This window comes from Alternaria viburni, assembly GCF_023758015.1.
Source record: "Alternaria viburni strain BMP 2772 chromosome Unknown scaffold_1, whole genome shotgun sequence".
Classification (NCBI taxonomy): Eukaryota; Fungi; Ascomycota; class Dothideomycetes; order Pleosporales; family Pleosporaceae; genus Alternaria; species Alternaria viburni.
Genome location: NW_026055770.1, coordinates 1,126,758 through 1,150,406, shown reverse-complemented (window position 1 = coordinate 1,150,406; position 23,649 = coordinate 1,126,758). Strand labels below are relative to the sequence as shown.

Sequence of the window (23,649 nt, the reverse complement as noted above, 5' to 3'; positions counted from 1 at the left end):
AGGGCGACCTATATTCAGGCATCTGTCAGTCAATGGAGCCTGACGGAAACAGCTTGAACCCACCGTGATGAATCTAGGCAACAGCAAGAAACGGTAGGGCAAGCGATATCACGGGAACGATCTGACCGAGTCCCATTGACGTGTCAATTTCAAAGGCACATCGCGTGATGAGCCAGCCGGCACCGGAAAGTGTTCCAGGGCTGTTGTGCTGCAAGACTGATGTAGATGGAGAGGTGACACGTTCTTAGCGCGTTCGGCAGCGCGCGCTGGGCGTGCTCCCCGAACCGGTTCATCGGGCTTACCTTACTTGGCCCCTAATTCCCCCGACTCGTCACAACTGCATTCCTCCAGGCATAATAATCACTGACTTGTGTTGCTATCCAAAGTGTACTGCGCAATGTGATGGCATTTTTAATGACGATAAAGTGTGTGTATATATCTACAAGAATTCAAGCCGTAAGGCTTTTTGACACCCCTACTTTGCAAGCGCAACCCTTCAAGCGCTCTCAACGGTGATGCTAGCAGATCCGGAGCTCTGGTAGCCCTCAGTAGCGAGGATCATGTAGTTGTGCGTACCAAGCTTCTGTCCGTACTTGGCCCAGGCATCGAAGTGGTTCTTGACGGTGATGGTACCACCGACGCGCTTGCTAGTCCTGACGGACCAGTACTGCTGGAAAGTAGCAGTGCCGTCAATGGAAGGCTGGTTGGTGCGGGTGGTCTGGAGGATGTCGTATGTGCCACCGTCAGTGGTAACGGAACCCTTCTTCTGAGCAGCAGAAGAGGGGTTGTAAGAGCCGTAGGTCTCGACGATGTAGTACTCGACGAGCGGGTTGCGAGTCCATCCGTAAAGAGAGACGTAGGAGTTTACGTTGGCAGCGTTCCAGGTACCAGAGTACTTGACCACCTTGTCAGGCGAGCCGGGGTTCCTAACGAAGAGAGTTAGCAGAGTGGAGAGCGTGGGTTCTGAGGGTGCCTTACCATCCCTTGCCAGCAACGAAGTTACCAACGTTGGACCACTGGACATCGTACTTTCCGGCAGCGCCGTTGTTGTAGGTGACCTGGCCTTGATTGTCGGTCCAGAACGAGTAGAAGTAGCCGTTGTTGGTGCCTTCGCCTGGCTGGGTGGCGCGAGCAGTCAAGTTGGCAGACTCTTCCTGAGCACGAGCATCGAGGATGAGGCCGAGGGGCGAGGCGAGAGCCGCAGTGGCACTACCGAGAGCGAGAATGATAGAAGAGAAGGCAACCATTGTGTTGATTCAAGTTGGAGATGCTTGGTGTCCTTCTTTCGAGGACAGTTGGGACTCTTATATACCAGTGAATGCGTTGTACCGTGCTGATCATTACAAGGGACCGCCGGTGAACTGCGGCTGCGGATCGAGGGAGCCTTACAAATTGGAGGGCACCTGCCGGGCAGGCGCACCTGGCGTATACCAGCCGTAGTAACTGTGGAGTGCATGGGAGCATGTCTACGTCCCGTCGCCGTGTGTGGAGCCGTGTCCTAAAAACAAGATCGAACCACCGGGTATTCAGGGTCTGAACGTAATGGTTGGACAGCTGTAGAGGCGTAGTTTTGAAACTCGAAACATTCATTTCCGCTGGAGATGCGTTCGGTGTGGACCTGTCATGCTATAGGCCCGATATACTGTGGTGCGACAAGAGTGGAGCGGAAAACGTCTTGGCCAGTCGAGAAACATGTTGACCCGCTGCGTTCTGGATTGATCCTCCGTATCTTCGAAAACCATCTTATCGTCGCATTGCGGTACCTGAACGTGTGCATGTTGATTTGCACAAGCTTTTGCATCCTGATTAAGCTCAGTCAAGCACCGCGCCAACCCACGATGCATGCAGTCAAGCCACTTTATTTCCGCATCATCAACTTATTTGCATTTTATCCAGCTGGGCATGCGACATGCTCAGATGACCATAGGTGATATATTCACCGATGGTGTTGGCAAAAGCATTTGGTCTGGGACCAAGCATTTAGCCGGTCACTTAGCATTGTCAGCGCATTTGTAGCGAAGATCGTCGTGCTTGACTGTCTCAGCCCGGTTGCTTCGTCATGGATACATTGCGCCAAGATCTTTCCAAGATTCTTGGAAGCCGGAGATTAACATTTTGAAAGTACGGTGACATGATGCCAAGAAGTGAGGCAACGATGTAGTACGATTGATATTAATCTGGTGCCGGGACCGATATTCATTGATGGGTATGCCGGCTGACAGATGGGACTACACAATGTGCTCCCTTGGGTATCTCGGAATGAAGAAAGTATGACGAAGGAAGATGCCGGCTGTTGAGGTCCGCATCCAGATCAACGTCGGTCGTTCCACAGTCGATCGATAACCTGGAAAACCGCCGTGATCAACTTCATAGTCTCGGAGTCAATATGCTGTCCAAATCGCTGCTGCATCTTGTCGGGATGCCAGCGCACGCGCTCCGCCTTCAGTAGTGACGCAGGGTCCTCCTTCCACGTCTTTGTAGTCCGGAAAAAGCGCTCTATTTCCTCCTTGGAGACGTGATTTGCTCTGCCAGACACTACGGGCCATGGGATCATCTCGCGGACCTTCGCATCTGTCTCCTTATCCAGACCTTGGGCATTCTTCAGGCTGTCCCATTTGGCCGTGTAACTTTCCCATGCAGCCTCTGCCTCCTTCGCTTTCTTCCGCTCCTCGCCCCGACGCAGGCTCTCTTCCATGCGGCGTCGCATGCTCTCTCTTTCTGCTTCCTCCCGCTCGAGTTCCTCATCAAGCTGACTGCGTTGCGCTTTTCGTTTTTGACGCGCCCGTTCTTTCGCCTCGCGTTCTTCCACAATGTGCTGGTGGCTCTTCTCCCACATCTTCGTACGCACAAAGTCCGCATACTCCTCTTCCGTCATGCGCTCCAGCTTTCCATCGGGGCCGGGTTTTGTGTCGGGATATATGTGTACGGGCTGGCCATATACACCTTCCCAGTACGCCGCACCTTCATCGTCGGCAAGCGCATCGAACAGCGACTCGCGGAAAGCGTCATCGGGAGCTGGGCCTGGGGAGCCTGTACCCAGATCCTCTAAGTTGTCGTATAATGATTCGCGGTGACGGTAATCAGGGTCGTAGTAGGCGCCGTCTCGTGTGGATGTCGGGTGACGATCTTGGTTGGAAGAGCGATGCCTGTGCTTATGTTTGCGCCTCGAGTCGCGGTGGCTGCGCCGTTCTTCGCTGGTCCGATCCGACCTGTGTCTCTTGGAAGTATGGTCATCGGTATCTTCGTCCTTGCTTTCGCTTTTGTGACGCTTTGAGCGATGTTTGGGCCCAGACTTGAAGTGAAATCGTGACGCTTTGGCCGTGGTGTAGAGGCTCTCCGCCGGTGGATCGCTAGCCTGCTCCTCCATGATGAGGACTATGGTGGTTTAATCGACATTCATGCATGAGTGATATTTGTACAAGGTGTGCGGGTTGACGTGTCTGCAGTCATTGCGAACCAAGGGACGTGAATTGCGGAGAAGGCGCGGAGGTGTCGATGATTTCACTGGTCGCGCGCGCCTTGGCATGCGACAGCCCAATTCGCGGTCACGACTCTGACACCATCCCAACTCAACACCAACATGTCATTCAAATTCGGACTCAATGTGAAGAACAAGGGCGCGAATCCACTCGCGAAATCGGCCGCCAAGCCTTCTCTGGGGAAGAAGAAGAAGCCGCTGTTCGACGAAGAGGAGGAAGATGCGAAAGGCAAATCCAAAGCGGCGGACGGCGCCCAGGGAATCGGCGAGCTGAACTTCGAAGACACTCTGGCCGCTACCTCATCAGAACCCTCGAAACCAGCGCCCTCAAAACCAAAGAAAGGCCAGCCTCCAGCTCCTCCGTCCAAGAAACCTAAGCCAAAAGAAGATGATCCCACCGCCATCGCGTACTCCGCCAGCGCTGCAGAAGCCGAGAAACGCGCACAGGAAGCTTTAGAAGCCGACGCCACCATATACGACTATGATGCTGCATACGACGCGCTCCACGCGGTCAGCGCCGCCAAAAAAGCTGCTGAACGCGACAGCGCCGCGGAACGGAAACCCAAGTACATGGATGCGCTCTTCGAATCTGCCGAACAACGCAAGAAGGACCAACTACGGGCACGCGACAAACTACTCCAACGCGAACGTGAAGCCGAAGGCGACGAGTTTGCGGACAAGGAGAAGTTTGTGACCGGCGCATACAAAGCCCAACAAGAAGAGACGCGAAAGGCCGAAGAAGAAGAGAAGAAGAGGCAAGAAGCGGAGGAAGAGAAAAAGAAAAAGTTTGGTATGCAGGGCTTCCACAAACAGATGCTCGCGGAACAGGAACGACGGCATCAGGAGGCTATGGAGGCAGCGGCTCAGGCACTGAAGGATGGTGTGAAGCCCGTTGTCGAGGAGGGAGAGAGGGAAAAGACAGACGCTGAGATTGTCGAAGAGCTACGTAAACAGGGCAAAAACGTCATACTCAACGAGGATGGGCAGATCGCGGACAAACGCCAGCTCCTCTCAGCAGGCCTCAACATCATCGCGAAACCCAAGCCCGCTTCCTCTGCGTCTGCCACTGCATCTGCTGCAAACCAAACGCAATCAGCATGGACGAAACCCAAACCCGGCAAGAATGCACAACGCGAACGCCAGACCCAGATGGTAGCCGAGCAGATTGAAGCGGCGAACAAGCGGAAAGCAGATGAAGAAGCTGAGGAACAAGCGAAACTGGAGCATACACGCAAGAGTCAGAAGACAGAGAAGGACATCAGTAGTGCCAAGGAGAGGTATCTGCAGAGGAAGAGAGAGAAGGAGGCTGCTGCTAAGGCTGTGGCTGGGAAGTGAAGTAGCGTTGTGATACCCAATATATATTGACTTGTGCGATTCTAATCAAGTAGTCTGAAGTCATCGTGGCCTCCTAAAAACCCATACACCAGTAACACGCAATAGCAAGGAGGCCGGGAACGTACTGTCATAATGCATCAAACACCAAAGCAACACTCAATCCTTCCGCGCCCCGTCATCCACCTCGTGATCTCACCTATGCCACTCAAAAAACCAAATCCCATCGGCTCTAATCCACAAGCCTCCATCATCCCGTGAGCCTCTATATCCGTTCGATAACACGCGGCTCTCGGCGAATTGCACCAGAAACGGTTCGATGGGTTCGACCAGGTCAGAGACTCACATCATTCGGCCATCCTGCAGTCAATGAAATAGGAAAGTATCAGTCCTTTTCACGGCTTCAAGCATGCGAAGAGCCATCATCATGGCGGTGAAGTTGACCTGCTCAATTCAGGAAGTGTTGGCGAATTCCGTTAGAGATTTGTCCACAACGGGGATGTCGCTTGTTAAATCTACAAGCTGGAAGCAAGGTACCATGATTCGCTGACGCGTCTAGTCTTAGTCCTGGCGCATGTGACCGAGAGTGACGGTAGGACTGCGGCGATCGGCGAGGACCACTAATACTATAGTATAGTCCAAAAATACAGCGTAGGCTTAGGTACCGAGGATATTGAGATGCGCACGAAAAGAGGGTGCAAGAAAGAGGTAATGTTGGAAGCGCGAATACCTTGTCATTCGACTCACAAGATACGGTAGCATAAGCGAAAGTTGTACCTAGGACTGGATCGCAGCGCCATTGGCTCTGAGAAGCCAAATAAATCATATTATGTTTATGCCTTATTCCCCAAGAAATATGTATAGACCCCACAATGTTACCAGCCGTATCGGTTGCCTGCTTCTCTCTTGTTGCGAGCACCGGCAGCAAAGTGGTCCTCTAATGCATCTTTCTGAGTCGTCGCGACATTGACCAGGCTTCGAAGACTATTCTTTCCAGTTCCAGATATAGATTTGAACGGGTTATGCTGTACTGATTCGCCCTGTTGTCGCAGCTTCTCATTATGCGCATACTCCATATCTGTGTTGAAATCCTGGATTTTGGCGCCAGAGAAGTCCGGACCACCGCGTCCTTTCTTGCCGAATAATTGTCGGCGCTCTGCTTCTGACAAGTTTAACTCGGAGGCAATATTGGTGAGGTTATTCGGATCCTGTCCACCTGTTGAGGGAGGAGGGTATTGTGAATACTGATTTGCTGGGGGCGTGTCATAGACGCCCTCTGTCGGGGCGACTTCCCCTCCTTCTTCCGCACCGTAGAGTAGTGGCTGATAGTTCACATCTGACGTCTCTTTAGGAATGCTTTCTGCTTCATTGGAGACGCTGAAGAGAGAGACCTTGGGTTTGCGCGGCTTGGTTTCAGGAGGTGGTTGTTGCGACTGCGGCGTAGATGTTCTTGTGTTCGTCGCGGTGCTCGTCTCGTTCGTTGTGGCTGCTGGTCGAGGTGCTGTGGGTTTCTTCTTCTTTCCTTTGCCGACAGACATAGGTACAAAACGTGGCGTCGCTGGCTTAGATACCTGCTGTGGCTCAGGTTCCACCTTCATCTCATGTTCCGTTATCTGAGGCTTGGTTTCTGTCTTTGTCTCGGATTTGGGTGTTGGCAAGTTGAGCATTGCGCGAAAGTCTTCCCTCTTCATAGGTTCCTTCTTTATCGGGTTGCCAGTCTCGTCATACTCCTCAGCCTCCACTTTTGACTCCCTCTTGAAAGCAGGCTCCGCGCCAGTCTTTAGATTTATTCCAGATGCGAGTCCTTTCCCCAGTCCTCTGCTTCCCGTCTTTGAACCCTCGGATGCCGTGATGGCGTTTACATTTGGTTTCTTTGGCGCGGGTAGCATTGCGTTGAAGCCACCAAATGACGAGCCCCCGCCCAGGCGCGGCTTCTTCGACGGTGGCGCATCATCTTGGATATCGTCTTTCTCCGATCGCGACTGCGACGCGCCTGGGAGGTTGACCTTGATCCGTCCTGGGTTGGAGCGATCGACGACTTTTTGGAAGGCGGGTTTCGCAGTGGGTCTCGCGACTATTTTCGGCGCGGGGGGCGCTTCGCCATCGGATTCTGAATCGGAATAGCCGGCGAGTAGGTTCATCGTGGCTGGGGCGCGTTCGTCAAGAGGTTTGTGTTGGGCGCAAGAAGTCGGAAAGTTGATAATGATCTCACTGCACGCGCGCCTGGACAAGGGCCGATGCCAAGCCAGGGTCCAGGGCACGCATTCACATCCCCACATGCGTCACCGCGGCCTCGCTGTATGGCTTCATGATACCCTTTCAGCTGGTCTGAGCATACCCTTCTGTTACGAGACTATGATACCTTGACCTTCCCACCATGTCGCTCCTTCAGAACGAAGAGTAAGCCCACCTGCCCCCGTGGCGCACGCCGCAGCTAACTTGGGCAGCTTTGTGCTATATCAGCTTCGAACCGCGTACCTCTCCTCGATCAAAGACGGCGTAGGCGAACGATTGATCAATGTAGACTCGAGCGTCCTGAACAACCCCGCATTCCGCGCCGCAGGCTGGGTTCCCAATGCCGCCGACATCAAGCGCACCTACTCCCCACCCATACCCACCGCGATCACTTCGGAATACTTCCAGGCCCCGCGGTCAGCTGGCCTGAAGTCGCCAGAGGGCTTTGGCGAAGATGACGACGAGGGTGGCATGGTCACGGGAGGGGCAAGCAACGACACGGTCGGGCCTACGCTCAATGCGAAACGGAGGCGGAGGAAGGAACAGCTGGAAGAAGATGATAGCAGTGACTTGAGCGACGAGAGCGATGACGATGACGATGCGCAGAGGTAGCTGATCATCACGCGCTCCACGGACTGAACTGACGGATTGCTAGACCAGCCAACCAAATCAAGTTCACCAAGATGCCGCTACGGACGCGCTCAGGATCGTCGCCCATGCCTGGATCAGCCCTACGCAATGAGTTGGCAGAAGCTGGAGAAGGCCCTTCACTTATGATCACGTCTCCATCACGGCCGCCGGACGATGTATTGCGAAGAGGATCATTGGGCACCGTAGAGGTGGGCAAAACCCGACCAAGAAGGGACACCATAACTAGCAGTGAGATGTCTTCGGAGAACGAGTTTGACAACTCGTCATTCAGGAAGAGAAGAGTCAACCCGCGCAAGGCCGCAGGTGCGAGCCAAATGCTTTCCAAGCGCATCGAAGAAGACTCAGGGGAGGCTGGCGGCGCACGCGCACGCGCACGCCTGGAAGCTCTGGACGAAGGAGATGAATCAGATGACTCCCTCACATCCGAATTCTCTGGCTCCGACGATAGCGCGTCTCTCATCGGTGCAGGAGGTGATCCGCTGGACTCCTCTCCCGCAGGTGGCGACCTTCCCACCATGCCGGGCTTGACGCCTTTCCAAAACATGTCACCGAAGAAGAAGAAGGAGCCAATCGCACCAACATTACAAGCACTGCCTCCGCCGCGACCGATCAGTTTCGTACTGCCAGTGAGCGCGTTGACCCAAGCACTACGAGCCAAGGAGCAGAAGCCATCGAATCCGCTACAGCGCTTTGCCATGTGGAACGCTGCTAGCGAAGCTCAGCAGAATCCTTTATACATCAAACTTTACTGTCCATTCTCTTCGAAACCTTCAAAGCCTGTCGAGCTGCTGATACGGAAGTTCAGTGACAAAGGTGAGGGTCCTACTGTCGCGGAAGCAATCGGGTATGCACTACATCGATATCAGGAAGAGAAGCTGGAACCGCCGCTATCACCCGAACAGATGAATGTCAACCGCTGGGTCATGCGCATGTACGATGACGGCGAGGTTGACGACGAGTTTCCACCTTTGACCAGGAACAAGCCGTTGAAAGACTTCGCTTCGAACAACGCCCGTGGTATGCGACCTCGAGCACGAGACAAGCCATGGGACGAGTTCGCACTTGTTGAGGCATCTCAGCGAGAGTTTGGCGAGAACGAGAAGCTCACCCCGATTTACAGTCAAGAGGCAGCAAGTGCAGTCGCGTCGCAAACCGACGGCCCCGACGAAAAAGAAGAGAAGAAGCCCCTCAAGCCTCTTCCAAGTCGCGCGAAAAGCTTCAGGAATCCCATTACCGGCCCTTCGTTTGCGCCCACTGCGACGCGCAAAGATACCAGTAACCTTGCCGACGTACCAAAAGTCCCACAAACACATGCTGCTAGCCGCACTGGAGCCCCCAAGACAGTCAATGTCCACTTCACCGACGAGAATTTCAACACAAAACACTTCAACATACCATGCACCACTGACACCTACATTGCTGATATCTTCGATCAAGTATGCCACGACTTGCGCTTAGAGAAAGCTTTGTATATCCTCAAAGTTAGCGGCAGCACTACGGTAGCGCCACCTGACCGCACTGTAGAGGCGCTAGACACGCGTATGGATCTGGATCTTGTGCGTCGCCGTTTCGTAGGCGACGGTGTCTACGGTCTTTCGGGATCGCCAGGGTCCTCATCACCCAATGCACCACTCATCATCAGTACCGGTGGCGCGCCAAAGAAGACAAAGAAGGGCGACCGAACCAACGCCGCTGTCTCTGGACAAGGTCTCATCCATCCACTCGCCAGGAACGGCGACTCTGGTGCTCTGGCTCTCACAGCGACGAACTACTACCGCCGCTATGCCGTCCTTCGCAAACAGCCCATGTCTTTTGCCTCTTCAACATCTCGCATCATTGCTCTTGATAATGAGTACATTCATATTATGCCCGGTGAGTCCAAGACAGGAGCGCGAGGCGGCTTTGGTGTTGAAGGCCAGGGCAAGACGACCACTGTGCATTTCAGCAGTGTGGTCGGTAGCAAGGTCAGCAAGAAGCATCCCAAGATGTTCCGGGTCATCGTCTTCAAGGAGCGCGAGACGAAGCGATATGACTTTGAAGCTCAGAGTACCAACGAGGCAGTGGAGATTGTCAGGGAGATTAAGAACGGTGTTGAGAGATTCTCGCAAGGCATCGTGTGAAGATGATGCTGTACAACTGGATTACGATATGCATGGCTTTTGTCTTCTTGATATCAAATTTGGGATGGATGCGATGGTGTTCTCGCCGATATGGATTTTCAAGCGTGGGTGGTTTTAAAATGGCGTTTGAATTGCGATTGCGACTTTGGTCTGCTCAAGGGAAGATACCTCAAATACATAGATATTCTGCTGATGTACATATAAATTCAAACTCTCGTCTGCGGCAGATCTGACGATGTTCCTAAACTATGCTTAAGAGTACCGCGTCACGTTTGAGTCTCAAACTGGTGAGGCGCGCATTTGGGTCATCCCGTCGTTGTTAGGTTCAACATTCCAATTTACGTGTCTTTCTGAACTTCCGATGAAGGATATTTGAAAACCAATGAGTTGTTCTACATTCCAGCAGCGAAATCGCCACTCGAAACATCAACGTGGTGTTGAACGGCGATAAAGCATCCCAAACATAACCACGCGCACCTTGAGTTTTGAAACCTGGGAGGAGACCGGCGTTCCTTTTAGCTTCCCTGATCTTAGACCGAGATTGGACTTCGTAGATAAGGAGCGAAGAGTCGAACAGGAAGTCTAGTAGCAAGCCGACAAGACGCACACCACCACATGGCGGGGACGAGGCTCGTTTTGGAAAATCAGAACATGGTATCTCTTTACAGTAATGGCCCCGGTGCGCCAAGAACGTGTGGCTCATGAGATGCAGTACTGTTGGTGTGAAAGTACCATAGAACACGTCGCGTGCGTGCGCGAGATGAGACAAACGATGGGAGTGACAGGATATAAAATCTCTTCATCCACATTGCTTGTCTTCCAACAAGTTACTCCAAAAATCAAAAACATCGTGGGGATCGTTCAAAAGAATACATGGACTACATGATGTCTGTTCGAGATCCCCAGAACGAAAAGACTACGAGACCTGTCTATGTCTGCACGCTTGAGCTTGCTTCGCAAGACTGGGAGTCCATCTCATAGAGCATATACGCACTTTGTGTGAGAGTTCGAAATTGGAAAAGGCTTGGAAACGATGAGCCCCTCCATGATCCCGTGCAATCGACAATGGGTATCAAAATTTAGCCCTGCAATCTTCCGTTCCTTCTATGCTCGCACATATTGTCTCTTGTATACTAAAACACTCATGGCCGGAAATCATGTCTTCACGAGACAGTAGCGACAAGAGTGACATATCGAACGGTCCATTTCATTATATACATTTCCAAAAGACTCAACTTCTATGACATGGCCATCTCCAGTGCCCTACATACCCCAACTAAACTCATCCGCACCATTTGCCCACATACCAAAGATCTGAATAGGGAACTTATCCGCAATGTATTGGTATCCAGCCGGGCCAGGATGAAGATAATCACCCGAGTCGTACAACGGGTTGAGCTGACTGGGGATGCTGGGGTCGGCAAGGAACTGGTCGAAATCCACAACGGCATCGAAAACGCCCGACGTGCGGATGAACGTGTTGATGCGCTGACGTGTCTTTTCGCGCTCGGGATCGGAGTAGGGTTGCTGGGTGAAATTGGCTGGCGCGCTGAAAGGTGTAATAGTGGCGCTGAAGACGGGGATGCCGTGGGCGTGGATGAGGGTCACCATTTGTTCGTATGCCTGAGTCAGGCCTTGGTAGACTTGTTCTTGTGCTTCAGGCGTTGTCGCTGCGGTTCCAATATCGTTTACTCCTTCGAAGATCATGGCGTATTTGACACCCGGATGGGCGAGGACGTCGCGGTCGATGCGACCGAAAGCGTTGGGACCGAGACCGTCGGCTAGAATGCGATTTCCGCCTGCAGCCAAGTTACCGGCTGAGATGTACTTGGTGGAGGGGTTCTTCTGGAGACGTGCGAGGAGGAGGTCGGGCCACCTGTTGTTCTGGTTGGTTGTAGATCCACGGCCGTCGGTGATCGAGTCGCCGACGATGAGGAGGGAGCCGACGCGTGGTTGTACCCAAGCTTCGATGGAGGAGAGGAAGTACCAATGCGCCACGGATTGTGTCGTAGAGTTGCTAATGTCTAGACTAGCCGAGGAGACTTCGTTGCCAAACTGGAACCAACTGGTTGTTCTGGAACCGGGGTGACTGGTGATGCTGTTGGTGGTTTGTCCGTTTGCAAGGTACATAGTGACGGTGATGATCTGCTGCGCCTTGATTTCGAAGTTGATGGGGTCGGACACTGCGAGTGCGCCATTTGGCACGCTAATACCATCCTTGCCTCCGAATGTTACTTTCTGGACGGTCTTGGGTTGAATCTGGTGGATGCCAGCGGTCTGGTTCAACGGAAGCGCGACTGTCACAGCGGTGATGGGAAGATTGGAGCCGCCAAACACGTTGGAGAATTTGAGACGGATTTGCTTGGCCGAAGTGGTCATGTACAGAGTCTGTCGAACTGTCGAGTTCACGAAGACTGCGCCTGTCTGGTTCTATATGATGTGTTAGTACAGAATCATTGAAGATTTGATAGGTGTACGTACGAATGGAGCTGGAGGCAGGTTCGCAGGCTCGGTGAGCTGTGGCATTGATGCCCATGCATCGACCCAGTGGCCATTGGAAGGATTAGGTCGAGTGGTGTGCTTGTCGGAAACCCTCTTCTCAACCTCAATGGCATGGCCTTGAACGGACACTGCAATGCCCACAAGGAGCACTGCTAACCTGGAGAAAATCATGCTGGTTCAATTCTCAATCGAAGGTTCAGAGAACGACAATCCTGCAGAGGAAAAGCGCTGGGGCTCATGCATGATTAATACTACATCGTGTACGGGCCCCCAATTACGGAGGTAGGGAAAGAAGAGAGGCTAAGCAGGAACACGAGCATAGATCTGGTATGGCGCAGGAACCGATCTACAGGCTGTCCTGAAAGAGTATCTGGGGTGCCGTTAGCATGTGGGGATTTGCGGAGATGGTCGGGTAAATTGCGCGGGTGGAGGAAACCTGGTTGGTGGGCGCATTTCCTGCTTCGCCTTTTACCCATCGGCTGCAAAACCGCGTAAACTGCAATCGTGACGTTACTGCGCGCTATTCGGGCAGCGGGCACAATTGTTCCGTTAGCGACAGGAATCGGGGAAGAAGAAGCGAGTGGGAAGAATCATGCGTCCGTATTCATTGGTATCGTGGCCCATGCAACAACAAAATAACGCCGCCCATGCAATGCCCGGGAGATAGTTAACGCCTGACAACCTGAAGGATCGTCTTGATATGTCGTACCCGGCTGTGAAATGGAGTCAGCCAGACGTGCGACTGCAGAAAGAAAACTATGGCGCCTATCCATGAGAGACGGCAACCGTGTGTCTGATCATGGCTAGGTGGGTGCCAGAAGGTGGAAACCTGGCGGCATGAGCTCCCCCTACTATCGAGAAAACGTCGAGGTCCGTCACTACCGGCGCGCTCAAACTCAAAAGTCGTCATCGCTCTCTGCCTTCTTCTTTTTCCGGCTTGTCGTCTTCTTCTTCTTGCCATCCACGTCCATGTCGCCCTCACTCTTCTCGGGCGCGTCGGCGACCTTGGACACGATCTCGTTGAGGAAGTCGAAGCGGTCGGTCTTGGTGATGGCTTGCTTGAGGTGGATGGAGCCGACGCGCTTGGAGTTGCGCGCTTTGGCTTCGGCGGCGGCTTTGGTGACGAGGGAGATCATGAAGAGCTCGAGCGCTTTCGCTGTGGAGAGTTAGATATGCTGGAGAGTGTCGCGCGGGCAGTACGTACAAACGACGACGGGCGTGACCTGGGCGACCTTGCCGACATCGTCGTCGGCCTGCATGATGCGCTTTATGCGGGCGACGGGGAAGTGGTTCTTGATGGTGATGTTGTCCGTGTTGGGCGTGTCTGCCCCGCCTACGCCATTGCTCGCGTCTGGCATGGCGGGCACTGACGCGTCGGGCAAGTAGTCTGCATCCTGCATGCTCTCCTCCTTCTTGACGCCGCGAGGCATACGAGGCGGTGGCGCAGGGTCGCTCTGCAGCGGCGGATCGGTCGTGGGCGGTGGGAGGGCGGCGCGACGTTGTCGAGGGGGCCGCGGTGTCCTGGATGCTGGGGGTGAGTCGCTGTAGGCTGCTCGGCGTAGTACGAGCAAGATAAATCTGGCGACGGTGGAGCCCACCTGCCGTCCATTGGCTGGCGTGGGGCCCGTGCGTATGGCGCCTCTGCGACAAAACCACACGTCTGTTCCCAGCTTCTCTCTTCAGCCTCGTCACGTCCATCGTTCCGTTCCAGGGCCGGTGGATGCGCGTCGCCAGCAGTGGATGACGACACGAGCACGCCAGAGACCTCTCCGCCTTGTACAAACAGCATCGTGGTGCCTGCTCCGGTTCGCAACGACGAAACCCGCCCCCAGTCGCCTGAGGCCGTGGTTGATCGGCGCGCCGCGCAGGAGTCGCTGATGGTGTAATTACTTGATCTAATCTGACACTCTGCCGCGCTTCTTTGTTGACGAGGCGTCTTGACCTGACCACGCTTCGGCCAGTCTGTCGCGTCCCCTGGCTTCGCACGCCGATGCTGGGCGTCGCATATACACAATACACATACCATACACCTCACACGCCTCATGTGTCTTTTGTGATGCTGCCATCCCTTTTGTGCCCCTCTCTACCCGGGCCTTCTCTCAGCCATGTCTCTGCGAGGCCGTTCTTCGGGTCGTCTTCAGGGTAGCCTCGCTGCCGCCTAACGTCCAGAACCGCCTGCCGTATCCGCCGCGTGCACTCTTTGCGTATGCTGACAGCCTCGTCGGAATATTTCAGCGCGTCATTGAGAACACCGACTTGCAGCTTTCCTCCCTTACTCTCCTCGTTTGCACGCATCTGTTTCCAGCGTGCGCGCAAGTCGCCGAACACCTCCTCAGCATCCAGCTTCTCACCAAACGTCACCCTGACGTTCTGGAACGGCCGTGGTATAAAGCGCGGGAAGGTGCGTGTCTCGTGCATGATGTTGTCGAAGCCTTCAATGAAGATGGGAACGATGTCTGGCATCGGCTCACTCTCAAGTACCAATCGAGATACTCCCCACTTGAAGTAGCGCATGATCCTGTCTTCCGTCTGGTGTATCATGCCTTCAGGGAAGATGTGCACCCACGCATGCCGCCGATTCAGGTATGCCGAGGGCGCAGGAAACGTGTCTTGTCCGTTTGTAGAGAATGTGAGGTGGCCGTCGGTAAAAGGATCGATGAGGTCTGGGCTCTTGAGCGATGTTGTAGGCTTTTCTGGTGGTTCTTGATCGTGGAACGGGCCGTGTGAGAGAAGACGAATCGCTTGCGTTACGGTGGGTTGGAATAGGCCGCCAAATTGGGAATGCGCCGAACGATGTGTGGGTAGAACCTGTCCAAAGGTAAAGAACGTCGACAGTCCTCTGCTAGGGCATCAGCCGAGCTTTCTGTGCATTCCAGAGGTGACATACTTGTTGGTGAAGCATAGATCATAACTACCTAATCCCCAGCGCAAATTGTCTGGGGTGAATATGTAGGCGAGTGGTAGTATGCCCCATAGTATGGGATCATCCATTCTGTATAGATTGTGTGAGCGCAGTCCATCCATGACGATTCGGAGATTATGGCAAACGTACGTACACGGAGATGTGGTTCGAGACTGCACGCTCGTCAGTACTGAGCATTTCCTGGGTTCTGGACAGTCCAAGCACTTACCAGTTATGAGGCCTCGTTGCCTACTCGCTGGATCCTCTCTTTCATCCAACAGCTTCAGGAAGCCATCCATCCCATGTGTCTCAACCTTGCTCAGGCCATTCAAGAATCCTTTGCACAAGAGCCCGACAGCGCCCATGGTGAAGGCCGACGCGGCGCGCCATGGCCCGCTGGGGGCCTCCGGCTGCTCCTCTGGTCGCATTGGTGTAGGCGTGGGGTGGAGGGCGACATGTGAAGATTTCGCGCTCAATAGCTGGATACCGCGGCCCACCAACGTCACTGCCAGGGACCGGCATTTTGGCGACACTGCTAGCGCGATTGCGGCCTGCACGTGCGCCAAGTGGATGGCTCTTCCGCTTCAACACGCCTTCTTCCATCACCACAGCAAGAGCTCGACACTTTACAAGACTAGACTTGGACTTGCGAGTCTTGTGCATCATCCTCAGAGCTTGGACACGGGATCCCATAGCTGCGCCTGGCACTGTTGCTCGGATTGACCTACCTACTGAGTCCATCACGAAAAGTCGCGTCCCGATTTGCGAATCTTGAATGCTGAACCTAGCAACATGCCGCCTCCAAAGACCATATTCACGTCATACGAGCGGAATGCCCTCAAAGACCGATGGGGCTCGCAGGCTACGCGTCTGACCCGTGACTCATTTCTACCTTTTGGCTCCTGCCAACTATGTCTCCTTCCTTCAGTAGACCCAGTGTGCTGTTCACAAGGCGATCTGTTCTGTCGCGAGTGCGCCATGACCAATCTTCTGGCGCAACGAAAGGAAATGAAGCGACTAGAGAAGCTGAACGAGCGCCAGAAGTTGGAGGACGAGGATCAAAAGCTGCGAGAAGAGGAGGAAGCGCGGCTGCTGGCAGTCGAGGAATTCGAAGCTGTTCAGATGGGGCTTTCGGTCAAAGCAGGTGCATCAGCACGAGTCGTTGGAAGGCAAGGCAGCAAGATCATGGTCGAAGAAGAGCAGGATGCCAAGGCTGGAGAGGCCAGAGGCACGAAACGCAAGTTCGAAATTGACCAAGAGGAACTCAAGCGCATCGCACAAGAAGAGCAGAGCAAAGCAAAACGCACATTCGACGCCGAGCGCAAAGCAGCCAAGGGTCATCTCCCCAGTTTTTGGGTTCCCGGCGAGACACCCGACCAACACCACAAAAGCGTAGAGAAGGCGAAGCAAACGCCTGTATGCCCGTCAAGCCACCCAGATCAACCGCACAGCCTGTCGCTGAAGAGCTTGACGAGCGTCAACTTCCACGAAGAAAAGTCGTCCGAGACGGGAAAGTCGGCTCGCACATGTCCCAGCTGTCAAAAAGCGCTCTCAAACAGTACGAAAGCCATGCTCGCTATACCTTGTGGTCACGTCCTATGCAAGCCATGCGTTGACAAGTTTCTCCGGCCAGAACATCGCCATCAGCGAGATGCACATGATCAAGGACCGGAGCCCGAGACTGTTCATTGCTATGTATGCGATGCGGATCTTACGACAGTTCCAGACGCCAAGGAAGGCAAGAAGAAGAAAAAGGATAACGAGAAGGAAAAGGCGCCCAAGCCTGGACTTGTGGAGATAAGGAGTGAAGGTACCGGGTTTGCAAGTGCTGGAAAGGCGATGGTCAAGAGAGAAGGAGTGGCATTTCAAGTATAACAAGTCTTTTCTGATCGATCGAACTACGGGCGCGATGACAAAAGGCCAGCCACCATAGACTGCCAGTGTTTGAATGGTAGACCTCGCGGTGTACACATACTTCCGATATCTCTGCTTTGTGAGACTCCTTGCTGGACAATGGCAATCACCTACTCCACGATTTGATTCGAAGGATTTCTTTTAGACGGCGGCGGGATTGCGAAACTCTGCAGTAAGAGCTCGGAAAACGTCACCGTATTGGACTTCGATCTGGCGTCATGTACTCAGCAGTCACCGTTCTCGAACGCGATGGCCATCTTCCGGGCAAAAATTTACATGTTCATCACACCCAATACGCAAATTCGGAGTAGACACACAGCTAAATGCAGCGTGTTTCAATCTCGCTGCCATTATATGAACGGAGCTTAGTGTACTCAGTTACCTGGGAGACTGGTAGGAAATTACCCAATTGTGCAAGGGCTAGAAAGCCACGCCGCTGTGCTGGGTCTCCATTATCGGTAATTTCCTTGCATCTCCCAACTCTGGGCATTCTTGTTTCAAACGCGATCGATATGTTGTCAGGCAGTTTCGCCAATGATGCGCTGCTGCTGGTGTGTAGGTATGTTTGCGCCGTTTCACCGTGTGCGGGAAAGAGCTCATCACCCACTCACAAGCCCCACTCTAGCGTGATTGCCAATACAGTCAGGGTCGATGTGCAGGGTGAGCCGACTGTCTCCTATCAGAAATGACGGATCCTACGAGCTGAACGCGCGGCGTACGGGTGTGAAATGAGTGAAAGGTTTCCGGAGAATCTTTCGTTTGCGCCGCTAAGAAAGTTTTTGAACTTGCTCACGACGGGTTTTGTATTTGAACTCTCTACGACAGCCGGACAAAATCTCTTCGCACGCGATACTCTTCTCCGCGATACGAACAGCATGTTCAAAATCGTGTTGTTCAGTATGCTTTATGCTTACTTCGAGGGGCTTTGCAAGCAGTACCGCGAAACTCTGTCGGTATGTTCTTTCCGCGCGGTTGATACAACGCCGCTCGACACTCGACATTTCATATCAACTATACTCACATCTGATCAGGGCTTCAAACTCATCAGGCCGTTCTTCAAGCCATCCCTCGCTGTGCCGAATGAACAGTCCGTACCACCGATCCGAGAGAACTGGTGTAAGGTCTCCCCTCCTCATGTTTAGTATACAGACAGCGTACTCATCCTTCAATCCATAGACTATCCCGCCGACATCGCCAACGATCTCAAAGACTTCGACCTTGCACAGCGCATCAAGGAAGAAGTATATGCATGCGCATGGGAGTACGCACGCTGCGTGATTCCTCAATACACCAATTGGAATCGCTATGTGGCCTTCATGCGTGTTATCGTCATCGGTATCGTCGCAGAGTGCAAAGGCGATTTGGTACAGGTGTCACTTGGCGACAATCTTCTGGGATACAACCTCACTGCTCTTCTGGACGAGCTCTTTCAGGGAACAACTGAACAGTAAGCTGACCTGTTCTCTTTTTGCTGTATCTCGAACCTTACAGACTGATACTGATGTCATCCCATCCAGGTACAGTGCGGCCATGGCTCGCGAGTTCCGCTGCTTCCTTCTCATCACAGCAGACAAGGCAAGCAAACGCCGTGAAGGCTTGTTGTTCAGACGTTACGTTACCGCCCTTGCCAAGTCGCCTCGACAATGGTTCCGCATGCGCGACACAGATGCTTTGATACGCTTTACTATGGGCGCAGCTCTGGTCTGTAACGATCTCGATGACGTACACTATACCGAAGAACAGTTCGAGGCTTTGGATGAACTCGGCGCCACTCTCTACGACAGTGTAGCCTTCTACAAACACCGGTCCGAGGGCGAGACAGTGAGTGATGTCTAACCACATGTGATGTGATGGACAAGAACTGATCTGGAACTTTCAGAACTCCACGTTCGCATACGCGCCTTCCGACATTCGTATCAAGGCTTTCCACCAGTCCCGTGAGTTGCTCTGGGCTCTCGACGTTGCTTGGGCGGGCAAGCGAGAACACATGGTTATCATCAATTTCTTACGATTCTTCGGTGGTCCTATACATATGAGTAGGTTGAAATTTCCCTTCGCAACGATATACCGTCATTAACGAAGTTCTTTAGTGATGCGTCGCTACCGGTTCATCGAAGATGGAATGATGATCGGTCGGCCTGAGACAGATATCGTTATCACACAAGCACGCCAACAGTTCAAGCTCTGGAACCGCGTCGACATGCAGGATGGCGATGCCAAGGACGTCGAGCGCTACAACCACTTGATGGCGAGAAGTGATGAGCTCATGTTCGACGGCCTTCGTGAGTTCCTCAACGCGAGCAGCGAGGATACTTGTAAGGGCTGTCAGCACCGTGAGACACATGGTGGACATACTTCTTTTTCATTTGGTGGAATCAAGCTATGCGACGGCTGCAAGGAGTCTTGGGGTGCGTACGTCGAGTCTTTCTCGGCTCGGTTCGCGGATGTGTTTCCGGAGATCAAGAACGTGATGACAACTTAAGTGGGGTATTGAGTCGATCAGACACGTGAAGCGCGGAAACCGGCTTTCATCAATTGCGGGATGAGCTAAAACTCACAATGGTATTACCACCTCATACTAGAACAAAACTAAACAGGCCTAGAGCCTACATCGACGCCAGGTTACCTATCTTGTAGGTTTTAATGTTGATGTAGGCTGCAGACCCGTTTAGTTTTTTTCTTGATTGACGTGTTACTGTAATAATCCATTGGCTCTTCAATCAAAAACACTCCCTCGACTCCATTTACTTGCCCTCCTGATCCTCTTGCCATATATGTAGAACACGAAAGGCACTGGGATAAGCAGTGCCGCGAATCCACCAGTAATACTACTCGCGGGACCTACTCCAACGTTGTGATACAGCGGCGTCACTACCAACGGAAAAGCGCCCGCAAAGGCGCTTCGAAGAAAAGTATTCGCTGCTACTGCACTCGCTGCATACAACGTAAATGTATCGACCAGGTAATTCAGGGCAGCTTGAAAGATCGTGAAGAATCCAGTTCCCAGCAACACCAGCCCAATGATGGGAGCAATCCAATGGTATTGAGGGTCCGCTGTCCAGCCCAGGATGAACTGACCGGCGGAGAAGAGTACCGAGCCGAGCATCATCGGTGGCAGACGCGCTTCCGGAACGGCACGATTACCAGCTGCACGATAGACTTTGTTGTAAAGAAGCTGGTTATAGGCGTTGATGCTGCAGCCGATGATTGCGCCAACCAAGATACCCAGGAAAGGCAGCGTTGCGCTTACAGCTGGCCATCCCCTCATTTCGCCGAAAATTATGGGAATGCCTGAACGTGTCAGTACGTCTCACAGACAGTTCTTATAGCGATATCTCTTACCTCCCAGCATCATGTATAGAATGCCGTAGCAGAAGCTAGCGTAGAGCGCGACAAGGAAACAGATAGGAGTCATCAGGAGCTGTAGTGGCCGGAGAAGGAATTTCTTAGACAATTCTTTGATGCTGACATCCCACTCCTCGAACTTCGTGTGAAGGGCCCAGTTGCCGGTTTCGTGCCGCAGGCGACGTGCTTTGTAGACGAGGAGTTTCGGTGGGTAGCATTCATCGATGAATATAATGTCGATGAACAGAATGGTTGCCTGAAGTATACCCGTGAAGTATTCGGTCCAACGCCAGCCAAGTGATGGATTAGCGACAAAAGCTGCTGAGACAATTGGCCCTAGACATGGACCGCCAACGACCGCCATAGCGTAGCCTGCCATGGCTAAGGCTCTCCATGCCGGACTATACAGATCGCCCAACACACCACCGGTATTCGTGACTGGTGCGCTAGCAAAGAAGGCACCGAAGAACCTTGTAATCATCAGTGTCTGGAAGTCCTTTGCTACGGCACTACCGAAGCTAAAGCAGATTGCAATGAACATGGGCGTCAAAACTGCCAAACGTCTCCCGTAGACTTCGGAAAGTGGAGCCCACAGAAGCGGTCCAAGTCCAAATCCAAACAGGAAGAGCGTAGTGCCCAACACTGCGACCTGGTTTCCTACGTTGAACTCGGCTGCTATCTGTCGTGTACCTGCAGAATACGCAGAAGAAGCCCATGTCGCGCTCATAGTCGTGAGGCCATACATCATGGTCGTTGTGATCTTCTTCTTTGTGGGCCAGTTCATGGGGCGATAAGGATCGTCTTCGCCCTCAAAATCTACTAGCACATCTGCAGTGGTCTGCTGGTGCGCCAGAGGATGGGAAAAGGGCGCAACATTCGGCCGTGTACGTATTCGTGAAAGTGCGGTGTCGCGTCTAGATATTGTCCGGCTCAAAGGCTGATTCATACCACTCGCCGTGGCTGTCGCTCTTCTGTCTCTTGGTAGACTGCGTCTGCTGCGTGATCGCGAAATGCTTTCTTGAAGTTCTCTTCCCGATGGACGATGGCCATCATGATCGGCATCCTTCTCTTCCTCATACTCCGACGATGAATCGGATGTTGACTCGCTCCGCTGCCTTGGTCTTGATCGCCTTCCACTCTCAAGATCTACGTCGGTGTTTGATGTCGAAGTGGGCTTCGTGTCTGATGATCGTTCGTCTTTAGAATCCATGATTCCAGTAGTTCATATCTTGTCGCTTTTCTCAACGGTTTATTCTGGGATGCTTAAATATAAGACTACGATCCCTGTTCTAGGTGCAGCTCGAAGAATGAGAAAGATTGCCGGAAACGTGGCAAGTGCCGGACGCCTTTATGATGCTAAAGCCGTCAGCAACAATAGAGCGAGGAATTGATAGAACATCAGTAACGCTAAGCAATGACAGATGCAACAAAAATCTATTATCGTTGGGTATCTCCGGTCAATATGACGTATATCTTGCGAACCAATCAGCCGCGCTAACCGTAAACGGTATAGTCCACGGGTACATTCATTGCTCGGCCTCCTCGAGGTGTTATTCCCAGACCTCAGTTCGGATAAATCTCCGGCTGACAGATTTTCAACAAGTATCGCTCGCACGAAGACAATGTGTAACTGTCGAGGAAAGACGCGTGCGCACAGTGAACGCCCCATTTTCGGTGACGCGACAACAATGACGTAACGACTTGCAGCAAAGACGTGCAACGTGCTTCCACCAGCTCTTCATTACTTCTATAGAACGTAGGAAACATAAAACCTAGAATTGAGACATTCTGGGTACATGGCTAACATTACTGGTATTACTCGACAAGTAGTTTTCATCTACCTATCCAGGTAGGTCATTAAGTATTCTTACAAAGCTCCAGGGGTGTTCTTAATGGCCTGAGCAGCAGCCTCGCAGTCCTCGCCTAGCGGAACAACAGCGCCATATCCGACAGCCTGCCCACAGCCAGTGAAGCCATAAACTCCCTGGTAGAATCCGGAACCATCTGGACTGGCCTTTTGCAAGGTAGCAGAGAACACATTGGCACCTGCTGAAGGACCAAGAGTTACGTTGCCCGAGCGGTAAGTTGGCTGTGCGGTGGCGTTGTTAAAGAAGTAGACGTTGCGTTGGCACTTGGGTGAAAGGAGGCTTCCCACGCTGCCGAGCAAGAAGGGCTGGTTGACCATGCTTTTCCACATGTCGAGGGAGTATTTGGGTGCTGCTTGGTTGGGTTCGCTGACGAACTTGAGATCGATCGCCTCGGAGTACAGGCCAGGACCGCTGACAGGGTTGGGTGCCTGTGCCCACTTCGAGTTGATGCCGAAAGATCCATCCCTGTATGATTGGAATGGTGCATTGAGTGGTAGAAATGCGCCGATTCTGGTCTGAATACCGCCTACAGTAGCTAAAGACTTGCGCATTAGCTATGACCCTCAAGCTGAACTGAGTGTGCGCTTATTACTTACCAACTAGAGAGGGAACAAGGCCGGCAACGTAACCCTGGGTTACTTCGTCCACGCCGGCAAGGTACGACACGAGGGGCGCATTGAGTGGTGTCTTGGAGCTACCGACGCCAACGTAGGGGATCATAGAGCTGGCGGTCATCACTCCTGTAGCAAGCTGGAGGCCGCCCTGGCGGATATCGGTGTTGGCTCCGGCGTTGACGATGACCGGGTGCATGCCCTCGGGAAATTTCAGCTCTTCGGGAAGAGATAGCAGATTTAGTCCGCCTAGGTTGACTAAGCTCGAGAACGACTCCTTGAGGGCCTTCATGACAGCATCCTTAGGCACCGGGACAAGGAACCAGTCTGCAAACTGTATCAGTACAAGATTTCCTTACTGTCCAGAGAATTCACACTTACTGCTGGTCGCACTCATAGTGCGATCTTGCTGATTGTAGATGGCAACCTCATTTGGGCACGTTGTGCTTTGGCCAGCGACGAGGCTCGCGGCAGCAAGCAGTATTTGGAAGAAGAAGCGTGCCATGGTGTAGCTGATGATTCAGATGGATGGTTGAGTAGAGAGCGGTCTTACGGTGGCATAGGCCCGTTATATACAAAGATGCGTTCTCGCTTGGGATCGTCATCATACCCACGTAGACTAACATGGTGCTTTGCATCACAACAATGACTCTATAGCTCTGTCAGTGCCTTGCTTCCGAGCCTGACCGTA

The 23,649-nt window shown here is 53.0% G+C and overlaps 12 protein-coding genes across 12 annotated transcripts; 4 read left to right on the top strand and 8 right to left on the bottom strand.

Annotated features, from left to right (window-relative positions):
- Positions 1–496: 496 nt before the first annotated feature.
- On the bottom strand, positions 497–1,247 carry J4E79_000424 (uncharacterized protein; the record flags this gene model as incomplete). The annotated part of the gene is made up of 2 exons (XM_049349340.1): positions 497–926; positions 979–1,247. 2 exons carry the CDS (start codon positions 1,245–1,247, stop codon positions 497–499), a joined length of 699 nt encoding a protein of 232 aa, XP_049216127.1.
- Positions 1,248–2,311: 1,064 nt separating this feature from the next.
- On the bottom strand, positions 2,312–3,367 carry J4E79_000423 (uncharacterized protein; the record flags this gene model as incomplete). Its single annotated transcript, XM_049349339.1, has 1 exon — positions 2,312–3,367. The coding sequence occupies one exon, from the start codon at positions 3,365–3,367 to the stop codon at positions 2,312–2,314; it is 1,056 nt and encodes a 351-aa protein (XP_049216126.1).
- A 213-nt stretch (positions 3,368–3,580) lies between these two features.
- On the top strand, positions 3,581–4,813 carry J4E79_000422 (uncharacterized protein; the record flags this gene model as incomplete). Its single annotated transcript, XM_049349338.1, has 1 exon — positions 3,581–4,813. One exon carries the CDS (start codon positions 3,581–3,583, stop codon positions 4,811–4,813), a length of 1,233 nt encoding a protein of 410 aa, XP_049216125.1.
- Positions 4,814–5,685: 872 nt separating this feature from the next.
- Positions 5,686–6,951, bottom strand: J4E79_000421 (uncharacterized protein; the record flags this gene model as incomplete). Its single annotated transcript, XM_049349337.1, has 1 exon — positions 5,686–6,951. The coding sequence occupies one exon, from the start codon at positions 6,949–6,951 to the stop codon at positions 5,686–5,688; it is 1,266 nt and encodes a 421-aa protein (XP_049216124.1).
- A 236-nt stretch (positions 6,952–7,187) lies between these two features.
- J4E79_000420 (uncharacterized protein) lies at positions 7,188–9,816 on the top strand (the record flags this gene model as incomplete). Its single annotated transcript, XM_049349336.1, has 3 exons — positions 7,188–7,210; positions 7,258–7,653; positions 7,701–9,816. The coding sequence occupies 3 exons, from the start codon at positions 7,188–7,190 to the stop codon at positions 9,814–9,816; spliced, it is 2,535 nt and encodes an 844-aa protein (XP_049216123.1).
- Positions 9,817–11,079: 1,263 nt separating this feature from the next.
- On the bottom strand, positions 11,080–12,489 carry J4E79_000419 (uncharacterized protein; the record flags this gene model as incomplete). Its single annotated transcript, XM_049349335.1, has 2 exons — positions 11,080–12,246; positions 12,298–12,489. 2 exons carry the CDS (start codon positions 12,487–12,489, stop codon positions 11,080–11,082), a joined length of 1,359 nt encoding a protein of 452 aa, XP_049216122.1.
- Positions 12,490–13,214: 725 nt separating this feature from the next.
- On the bottom strand, positions 13,215–13,748 carry J4E79_000418 (uncharacterized protein; the record flags this gene model as incomplete). The annotated part of the gene is made up of 2 exons (XM_049349334.1): positions 13,215–13,474; positions 13,523–13,748. The coding sequence occupies 2 exons, from the start codon at positions 13,746–13,748 to the stop codon at positions 13,215–13,217; spliced, it is 486 nt and encodes a 161-aa protein (XP_049216121.1).
- Positions 13,749–14,358: 610 nt separating this feature from the next.
- Positions 14,359–15,648, bottom strand: J4E79_000417 (uncharacterized protein; the record flags this gene model as incomplete). The annotated part of the gene is made up of 4 exons (XM_049349333.1): positions 14,359–15,157; positions 15,206–15,310; positions 15,375–15,393; positions 15,450–15,648. The coding sequence occupies 4 exons, from the start codon at positions 15,646–15,648 to the stop codon at positions 14,359–14,361; spliced, it is 1,122 nt and encodes a 373-aa protein (XP_049216120.1).
- A 364-nt stretch (positions 15,649–16,012) lies between these two features.
- On the top strand, positions 16,013–17,095 carry J4E79_000416 (uncharacterized protein; the record flags this gene model as incomplete). Its single annotated transcript, XM_049349332.1, has 1 exon — positions 16,013–17,095. One exon carries the CDS (start codon positions 16,013–16,015, stop codon positions 17,093–17,095), a length of 1,083 nt encoding a protein of 360 aa, XP_049216119.1.
- Positions 17,096–18,009: 914 nt separating this feature from the next.
- On the top strand, positions 18,010–19,616 carry J4E79_000415 (uncharacterized protein; the record flags this gene model as incomplete). Its single annotated transcript, XM_049349331.1, has 6 exons — positions 18,010–18,087; positions 18,166–18,250; positions 18,311–18,581; positions 18,652–18,955; positions 19,014–19,170; positions 19,225–19,616. The coding sequence occupies 6 exons, from the start codon at positions 18,010–18,012 to the stop codon at positions 19,614–19,616; spliced, it is 1,287 nt and encodes a 428-aa protein (XP_049216118.1).
- Positions 19,617–19,878: 262 nt separating this feature from the next.
- Positions 19,879–21,529, bottom strand: J4E79_000414 (uncharacterized protein; the record flags this gene model as incomplete). The annotated part of the gene is made up of 4 exons (XM_049349330.1): positions 19,879–19,896; positions 20,094–20,425; positions 20,477–21,287; positions 21,428–21,529. 4 exons carry the CDS (start codon positions 21,527–21,529, stop codon positions 19,879–19,881), a joined length of 1,263 nt encoding a protein of 420 aa, XP_049216117.1.
- Positions 21,530–22,346: 817 nt separating this feature from the next.
- Positions 22,347–23,463, bottom strand: J4E79_000413 (uncharacterized protein; the record flags this gene model as incomplete). Its single annotated transcript, XM_049349329.1, has 3 exons — positions 22,347–22,882; positions 22,944–23,285; positions 23,340–23,463. The coding sequence occupies 3 exons, from the start codon at positions 23,461–23,463 to the stop codon at positions 22,347–22,349; spliced, it is 1,002 nt and encodes a 333-aa protein (XP_049216116.1).
- Between the last annotated feature and the right edge of the window lie 186 nt (positions 23,464–23,649).